At 42.9% G+C, this 10,072-nt stretch overlaps 1 protein-coding gene across 1 annotated transcript; it reads left to right on the top strand.

Moving 5' to 3' along the window:
• The first annotated feature begins 1,087 nt into the window (after window positions 1-1,087).
• On the top strand, window positions 1,088-2,041 carry LOC138293991 (olfactory receptor 6F1-like). Its single transcript, XM_069233248.1, has one exon. It carries the CDS (start codon window positions 1,088-1,090, stop codon window positions 2,039-2,041), a length of 954 nt encoding a protein of 317 aa, XP_069089349.1.
• Window positions 2,042-10,072: the final 8,031 nt, after the last annotated feature.

Raw genomic sequence — 10,072 nt, 5'->3', positions numbered from 1 at the left:
CACTGCTATGGAACAAAGGAAGAATGCGGGCGGCCCCATCTTTGGGGCTGCCGACTCAGTAAGACCGAGCCTCAATCAGCGATAAATATGACAAACCAGGCTCAATTAAGCTCTGCTGCTGATGTCCTCACCAGCTCCCCCATCAGACCGCACCATCAAGACGACAGCATCGAAGGCGTGGATGGCTTCGATTGTTGATGGCTCCATGGAGCTCATGGGAGAGCCGCCATCCAGTGTAGTGCTCAAACCGTGCCCCTTTCAGAATTGAAGTCGCAGATGGCTCCGGTGCTGACGTGGCTCTATGGAGCTTATGGTAGAGCCGCCATTCAGCACACGCTCGAACCACACCCCTCTGTTATAAGGTTTTTAACGTATGTTTAGATATGGAAGAGACTTTACTGAAATGGTACACAAAGGGATTTTGGAAAATACTGACCAGTGGGTACAGAAAGGTAATGGTACAGCTAGAGGCATTTCTTTTCAGCCAGAGGACACTCGCTATCTACTGCTAATGTCTCCACATATTAACCTTCTATGACATCATTGGTACTATCACTGCAAGCTTTGCAGTGACATGATGGATGAGAAAACTGTACATGGAAGTAATCTGGGTTATAGTACCTTAGGGCAGGAGTTATATCTAATTAAGATAACTATAACTGGTGAATATGTGTGTTTTTTTTTACTTAACAGCATTACATTGTTACTGGACAATTCACCTAACTATACTGTTACTTTAATCTTTTGCTTTTTCACTGAATATGTACACTAAAACACACCTTTCTAAAAGATTGCACACTTATCTTTAAAAAAAGTAAGAAGACATCATTCATATCAGACTAATAATCTGATTTTCTCTGACTTTTGCTACTTGAATGTAATGCTCTTGAAGTGTTATGATGATTTAGGTGTCTCAAGGTGGTTAGAAGAATGATGTGCATGCCTGAGCTTCTTCCCACGAGTTTTAGTTTTAGTCCTATATTCTGTGATTGTGAAGAATTTATTATCATTAGTGCAAAAATGATGTCATTCATTCCCCTAGGTAATTCAAATGACACGTTCAGGATGTCCAGAAAACAGCACCAACATGATAGTATTTTTCCTTCTGGGATTTCAGACACATTCTGTTCTGAACCCCCTCATCTTCCTGTTCTTCCTCACCATTTACATGTTGACAGTAGCTGGGAACATCTTGATACTGATCATCATATCAACAGACATGCGTCTTCACTCACCCATGTACTTCTTCTTGGGCAATTTGGCAGCCCTTGAAATTTGGTACATAACAACTGTCTATCCAACCCTGCTGGGTGCACAAGTGGGAGAAGGAATTGTGATTGCTCGTCATGGCTGCATCATTCAATTCATTCTTTTTTCCTGGTTTACGGGATCAGAGTGTTTCCTCCTAACAGTAATGGCCTATGATAGGTATGTGGCTATCTGCCTTCCTTTACACTACACCACTCTTATGGACAAGCAACTTTGTGTTCAGCTAGCTACCACCACATGGATGCTCGGTTTAATCATTTCAGTCATCAATGGCGTTTTCCTGTGTGCATTAGAGTTCCCACATCTGAATGAGGTGGACCATTTCTTCTGTGATTTAGCACCCCTTATTAAAGATGCTTGCTCAGACACATCTCAGATAGAGCTGGAGGTTTTCCTCTTCTCCTTCCTTGTAGTTTCCGCACCATTCCTGCTGGTCATTATCTCATATGTTTACATTATCTCAGCTATCCTGAAGATCCCATCAACCGCAGGTAAACAAAGAGCCTTCTCCACCTGCAGCTCGCACCTCACCATTGTTATAGCCTACTTTGGGATCCTCACCCTCGTCTACATGGTACCATCAGCAAATCAAGCATTCAACCTGAACAAAGCCTTTTCACTTCTATACACTGTCGGGACACCATTGTTTAACCCCATAGTGTATTCTCTGCGGAACAAAGAGATCAGAGAAGTCTTGAAAAAAAAACTTATGAAGGTGCCAAGATGTAAGTGCTTCAAGATTTTGTCTAAGTCACATGAGAGAAAAATCTAACAACAGTTAAGGCCAATAACAAATAGTTCTAAGTTGTGAAATGAATTGCAGTACAATATTAGTGAGTGCAGTTTGTTTCAAGTATGATTTTCAAATGATTTTCTTACATCAAAGCATATTAATAGCTGTTCTGACTTTAGGTCATACTGGCACATTTTCTAGGTTACTCAAGAATACAGAGTTCACTTTTCTAGACATCTTTTTAACTAAGGACTTGGTTAAAATGGCATCTGAGACAGAAATCCAGTCGGATTGCAACCACATCAAACACACTAAGCAACATGAGTAAAATAGGTTTCAAGTAATGATCAATCCCGTGAAACATTACAAGGAAAACTCATGAACACAAAATCCTAGTCTAATACACACAGTAGGCAAAGCGGGTCACCTGATTCTGTATGGCCTGCCCTGTGACGCCTGGAAGAAAGGTTTCTCTCTAACTGTTCACACCTAATCTACTGTTTTATGACAATATTTAAATATTGTTTAGCCTTTTAGGATAAACAATTGACAGAAAATGGCTGCATGCCCCTTTGCGTTTTTAACTATTGACAACAAACAAGTCAAATAATAAAAATGTATTTAAGCACACTTAATTATCATATTGCAAGAAAAAGGGAACTTAAAAATATAGATGCTTTCTGTCAGCTACACACATTCATTTCTAAATCATTAGCATATGTCACCTAAAACAGACATAAATAGAAGTGACGAAACATGATAACAACAATGCAATGCCAGAAGCATTACTTCTTGGTCAGAGCCTTGAAAACATTTCAGAAGTGCAGATGTCTTCAGTCGCACTCACAATAAATCAAAGTATACTCAACACAATTCATTTTCTTTCCAGGAAGGGCAAGATTAGGATCAGACCTGTCCCTCATTTTTCCCAATCTTGTTTTTGCTGGCATAATTACTCTGCAAACTTTCATGTTAATATTGGCTTATAACTAATTGGCATATTTGTATGTCCCAAGTAAAGTGGCACTACATGTGCCCAGGGTTTGTAAATCAAATACTAGTGGGACTGCAGCATGGATTGTGCCACCACTTTAAGTTGCCCTTCAAACATGTCTCAGACCTGCCATTGCAGAATCTGTGTGTGCAGTTTTAACATGCAATTTCAGACAAGGTGTTGGAAATGGAACTCAAGCTTTCTGCCTCCGCCCTCCTCGTTTTCTAACTTTGTTTATGTTGGCTTTAGCTAACCAGTGCTAAAGTGCTTGTCCTCTCTCCTTAAAATGTGGTACTAATGGCTTATCCACAATTGGCATATTTAATGTACTGGTAAGTCCCTAGTAAAGTGCAGTGTATGTGCAAGTCCCTAGTAAAGTGCAGTGTATGTGCACAGAGCCTGTAAATCAAATGCTACTAGTGGGCCTGCAGCACTGATTGTGCAACCTACTACAGTAGACTTTCAACCATGTCTCAGTCCTGCCACTGCAGAACCTGTATGTGCAATTCTAAACTGCCATTTCAACCTGGCAAGTGCACTCACTTACCAGGCCCAAACCTTCCTTTTATTACTTCTAAGTCACCTCTAAGGTAAGCCCTAGTTAGCCCCATGGGGAGGATGCAGTGTATTTAAAAAGATGGACATGTACTTTTAAGTATAACATGTCCACATACCAAGTCCAATTGGCAGTTTAAAAGTGCACACACAAACACTGCAGTGGCGGGTCTGAGCAATGTTTACAGAGCTACTAATGTGGGTGGCACAACCAGTGCTGCAGTCCCACTAGTCACATTTGATAAACAGGCCCTGGGCACTTCTAGTTCACTTTACTGGGGACTTACTAATAAATCAAATATGCCAAGCATGGATAAGCCAATGTACACATACAATTTATACAGGAAACACTTACACTTTAACACTGGTCAGCAGTGGTAAAGTGTCCAGAGCAAACAAAAACAGCAAAAACAGAGTCCAGCACACAGAAACAACCTGGGAAGTAGACGCGAAAAGTTAGGGGAGATCATGACAATTATTCCAAGTCTAACATTAGGTGTGACTTAATGTGCCTTAATAGGCCATTATTTGGCTTGATGGGGTGTTTGAGTTTAACGCTACTTCACTTACACCTGAATAATGCTGCGCCTCTTCCCACACAAAGGGATAAACCCCTGTAGAGTTTCTGGAGCCAGGGAAGGAAGAGCAGGGACCTTGCTATCTTCAAAGGCCTCTTTAAAGTCTCCCCAACATTGAAGGCAAATTCAGGTATAAGTACTGGAACCTAAATCCCACCAGATCAGATTTCTACTGGAACCAAGTACATTCTGCCAGAAGGAAGGACTGCTGTGCTGCCAGGAGGGCCTGACACTCTGCAAATACATTGTTGTGTTGTCCTACTGCTTGCTGTGTGCTGGGACTGACACTTTGCTACTTGCTTTGCTGTGTTGGCCTGCTACCTTTTGCCTGCAGGGAGAAGGATTGCACATGTTCTCTACATCCTTGAACCCTGTCTCAGGGACATCAAAGATTGCCTGCAACTTTCCTGGTCGTGCTGGACTCTGTCATCTGTGAGTCTTACCCTTGGTGGGGTTCCTCCTGAAGTCCTCGGTTTCAACAAAAGAAAACTGACACATCGTGCCCTCAACATTGATGCTTTGCTCCATCAAAGGTACTGTTTTAGTAGACCCTTTGTGGGTTCTGTAGCTGGTCTACCCTCCATCACGGTCAGACTGAACTTTGGATTTGCACCTGTCACATTAGGGAGCTTTGGTGTGTCTGAGTGGGCCATCACTGGTAGGATGGGTGGGAAGAGATGAGCACAGCCCACTTACACCTGAATGTCCTGCTTCCACAAAAAGAGCTGCCTGCCCACTGTAGTGCTTCTGAAGTCAGGGCAGGGATGGCAGAATGCCTTGGGACTTCAAAAAAACACCTCTAGAAGCTTCTCCCCCACTTTAAAGGCACAACTGGGTATACATACTGGACCTCAGACACCAATTCTTCAGTAAACTTCTGAACCTGTGTATGCTTTGCAAGAGAGAACAACTGCTGTGATGCTACAAGGATTGCCACTCTGCTTGGCTGCTGCTGTATCTTTGCACCACTCCGTCTATCACTAGGGACACTCTTCTTGCACCCAGTGATCCTCTCCAACTTGAACACGACTCCTGACACAAAACCTGAGAAGATAAAACTTTAGTAGAACTAATCTGTGACTGTATCCGGCCTGCGCTTTAGCACAGTTGCCTAAACATTTGACTCTGACCCAGTCAGGGGTGACCAGATAGAACACGGTTGGTACTTTAGATTCTATTTTACAATTTATAACTTAAAAAAATGTATTACTACCGTTCTACTGATTGGGCTGTTGCCTTTTTGGTCCTTTTTTATTTATTCATTTAGGCTCTATATTCTGACCTGGTAGGGGTTGGTTTTGTGTGGTGTTTTCAGTGTTTGAAGCGTTGAACAAATATTTTACACGCTACCCCTAAGTTAAGCCTGACTGCTCTGTACCAAGCTACTAGGAGATTGAGCACAGGTTAATTTGGGGTTTGCTTGTGCTTTACCCTGACAATGTTTGTGGTTGCTGCTTGACCAGGTCTCACAAACCAGTCAATCTTTATCCCAGTTTCTTACACCAAGTGCACTCCTTTGCCTAAGCCTGGCATTATATATACAGTTAGCAAGGTCTCTGTTGGTCCTTTCTTATCTATTCTACCCCGACGTAAAAGCTGGGGGCTTAAAGAAATACCTGAATGAATGGACAATATGGGAAGCTGCAAATCACTCTATTTTGTGTGTCTAGCAGTGTATTTGCACAGATCACCTAAACAGTAGTAGCTCCAAGTAGCGATCAGGGCTATAATATGCAGCACTTAAAAAACAATAAAAAGAAAACAACACAAGAGACATTCTGAAACTAGTTTAAATATAGAGCACATTTTAAGAAGTTATTTGACACCAAAATAAGAAAAATCCAATCAGTAGATCTGGAGATATGCAATTTTAATGATTTAAGGAATGTAGCTCTGGAAAGCACAAAGTGCCCCTCGCGATTATTTTGTTGTGTAAGATCAGGTGAAAGTCACACGTTCAGGCCAAATGTAATGGAGGGTGGGCTGTTTAGGGACCAGGGGCCAGATGTAGGAAACGGTTTGCGACTCGCAAACGGCAAAATTTGCCGTTTGCGAGTTGCAAAACGCGTATCCCAATGCAGAAATGCATTTTGCGAGTCGTTACCGACTCGCAAAATGCATTTCAGACTCGCAAATAGGAAGGGGTGTTCCCTTCCTATTTGCGAGTCGCATTGGGATGCAATACCATTTGCGACCGCATATGCGGTCGCAAATGGCATCGCAGTTACCATCCACTTCAAGTGGATGGTAACCCAATCGCAAATTGGAAGGGGTCCCCATGGGACCCCTTCCAGTTTGTGACTGCACCCCAAAATATTTTTTCAGAGCAGGGAGTGGTCCAAGGGACCACTCCCTGCCCTGAAAAAAACCCGAAACTAAACGTTTCGTTTTTTTTGAAGTGCAGCTCGTTTTCCTGTAAGGAAAACGGGCTACACTTCAAAAAAAAAAAACTGCTTTATTTAAAAGCAGGTCGCTAACATGGAGGTCTGCTGACGTCAACAGGCCTCCATGTTAGCGAGTGCCCATACTCGCAATGGGGCCGCAATTTGCGACCCACCTCATGAATATTCATGAGGTGGGTCATTGCGACCCCATTGCGAGTTGCAGTCGGTGTCTGAGACACCGTACTGCATAGCAATTTGCGACTTGCAAATTGCGAGTCGCAGGGACTCGCAATTTGCAAGTCGCAAATTGCTTTTTTGCTACATCTGGCCCCAGGTTCCGTTCCCAGTGCAGGAAGCTGGGAGGAGCAGGAAGAGCATTGTGGATGTTCAATATTGTTGCGCAAAGAGCAGGCTTGGCATTGTGGATGATGTCTCTGTAGTGCAAAGATCCTTTCTGGCGTTGCCAACTCACATTGGCAGTCACCAAGGGCTGTTGATGCTGTAGCACAAAGTATATAGCTATCATGTTGCCGGCAGTTGCTGGCAGTCACTGTAGCGCGAAGTCAGATTCACTGGAGATTCACATTGGCAGTTGGAGCAGGCAGCAAGATCTTGATGCAAATGGGGATTTTGCGGTTGTGGAGAGCTCAAAAACGTCAGGATTTCTCCTTTTCTTTTAGGAGAAGCTCATCTGGTGCCACATCAAGGGTCCAGAACCAGAAAGGCACCTCTTGGGGATCAGGAAATCACTTCAGCAGAGGGCAGCGAGTCTCAGGCAAGTTCAGTGCAGTAGGTTAGCTTGCAGAGAGACCTCAGTCAGCTGACGCTTGAAGTCACTTCAGCCTGGGATGAAGGAGGCAGAGCCAGTCTTCCTTCTCAGACAGCAGGGCAGGCCTCAAGCAGCAAGGTAGTCCTCTGGCAGTAGGGCAGCCCTTCATCTGCAGTATTCATAGGTTCAGCAGACGTACTGGGCAGAACGTTAAAACATTTACAATATGTATGAGATAAATAGCATATCATGCTAATAAACTGGACATTCCTATTACATCAAAAATACATTTAATATTAAACTCAAAGGCATCTTTCTTAAAACATGTGCGTGAACCTGTGTGATTTCACCATCAATGGAATTCAGATTCATGCCCATATTCATTAAGGTTTTGCGTCACTCTTGCAAAACACAAGGACATCAAGGGCTACACACAATCTAAGTTATGCATCACTAACTTGCGTTACTATGTGGAAGGGAGGCATTCCATGGGTGAATCGTGTGTGTTCTCAAGAATCCACCCATGAGTTTTGGCGCATTCAAAGATTTACTATTAGATGTAGACTTGGGAATGCGCTGAAATGCTGTGGCTCTCTAGATGAGGCCTAATGATAAAAGAAATATCATTATTTCTCCCGTTTTTTTTTCCTCCTGCTATGTATGCTGCATTCTCCAGCACACATAGAAAACGGGAACTGTCTCTCAGAATTGTTTTTCTGCAAGAAGGTGTCTCTTCCTGCACAATAGCAATCCTATCTACAAATCAGGTACATGATGCAGGGGTGCCTGCATTGGCGCTAGGCAGCAAAAAGTGCATTAAGGACAGCAATGCACTGTATAATGTTAAAAATACACCTAATTTCTGCCCTTTCATACAGCCCATCAAGGTAGCTTGCTGCATTGACCTGCATGAAAGATTAATTAATCTACCCCTTATTTTTTTTTCAAATTCACAAAGGTGAAAGCACTCTTGGCAAATTTTTATAGTTTACAGGATTATTAGAAGACGTTGCCTACTGACAGTCCAACTTTGAAAACACAACACATGCTGCCAAAATAAAATACTCAAAGGACTCTTTTATTGCTTGTTCTCTATCTGAGCTCTTTCAGAGTTACTTGGGGTACTGCAACACGTTCCGCACTCCTACTTCCAGCACCTTTGCCCACAGCAGGAATATGGTCTCCAGGATTCCTTATGTTTGTGACTGTCAGTCTGTGCATTCTTTTCATTAAGCGCCTTTCAACCCCCTGGTTGAGAGTTATCACTTGGGTGCCAGGCTGCCTTGCCATTGCATGGAATACCTGTGCAGGTTTACTGCATTACACTGCCACCGCAGGGGTCTCAAACCCCGAATTATGGCTGAACCACCATGACGAGATTAAGAGCCAGATGTATCAAAGGGTTTTACCCATTCTGTGTCTGCGGGAAAATGTGTTCATACATATGCCCCTAAATGCATTCAGGACCTCAACTGGGCAACATCCAGGTATCAGCTGGTGTTTTTATGTGAGTGCTGTCCCTAGTAGGACGGAGCTCAGTCGGCCACATGCTGACAGGACATTAAGGCTCTTCCTTCCTGCCTGCCCTGACCTTTACCTGGTGGCCAAGACTAGTTAATAAAAAAGTATGTTTTAGCACATAGTTTATGTTAATATACAGAGCGAGTATTATTTGTTGTATTGATCTCCTTTCGTTTAAGGGGACATACCATGTCCATGTATCATTTTTATGCTCACATAACAAGTTCCCAGTGGCAGATGCGCTCACCATATACACCTTCAACACAATGTGTGCGCCCGAGCACACCTGCCAAGAGGCAAGTTTACCCACCCTTGTTCCTTCACACTTTCTCAACCTCGTATCACCCCCTCCTTTGCTAAGTCAGGCACCATACCAGTTTCCCTGCTATACAATTAAACATTTTCATTGCTCAACCTATTAGGTAGGACTTGATCACAAGTGCCTTGGAGGGGTAGATGCTGTTTATTGCACCCATTAAAAAGCTATACTTCAGTGAGTAGGATTTAGCTGGTGTGATAAGTAGCACCTGTTACAGGTTATGTCCTCAACAGCAAGACTAACATGGTAATTGGTATTAACTGGGACTTTTCCTAATACATTCTGCTAAGTTTCACCTGCAGAAAAAGTATCAGTAAAAAAAATATAAGCGTTTAATCTTTGTGATTCCAGGTACTTAAGAATGCAGTAAGTGCAATCTGTTTGAAAACAAGTGTTGGTGCAGGCTTTGTAATAGCCTTAGCTTGCATACACTCACAGATAATGTTCCAGAGTGACCTCTGGTCAGAACTAGCAATAAATAATTCTCATAGTCAGCCATATGCATATCTGTGTGTAACCTTAGTTTCCTCAGATTGTACCATCCACACACCATTGGCGGCAAAGCATGTTTGGTGTTCACTTGAGCAAGAGAAAGACAATATTCCCTTTGAAGCGTGCAAATGTATTTTTTTTTAATAAAAAATGCCATACACACACTTAGGGATAGATTTATGAAAAGCGGTGCAGCATATGCACCCCTAAGCTCCCTCCTACGTCCATCATGCGTGCGCAGTATTTGAGATACGATGCACCATGGTGGTAGTTAGGGAACTAGTGTTGTAATTTTTTACACTAGTTTGGCGCTTTGCAGGATTAATGCCAAAAAATGTTAAGCTAATCCTGCATAGCACCCAGAGGCCTATTGAAAAGAATGGGAGCCTCTTTTTAAATGCCGTCATGCATATATTATACCAGGCGCAGGCATAATGGAGTGCAACGGGTTACAAAGT

The sequence above is a fragment of the Pleurodeles waltl genome, chromosome 4_2 (assembly GCF_031143425.1).
Source record: "Pleurodeles waltl isolate 20211129_DDA chromosome 4_2, aPleWal1.hap1.20221129, whole genome shotgun sequence".
NCBI lineage: Eukaryota > Metazoa > Chordata > Amphibia > Caudata > Salamandridae > Pleurodeles > Pleurodeles waltl.
The sequence above is the reverse complement of the archived record's forward strand: the minus strand, read 5'-3'. Positions and strand labels throughout refer to the sequence as shown.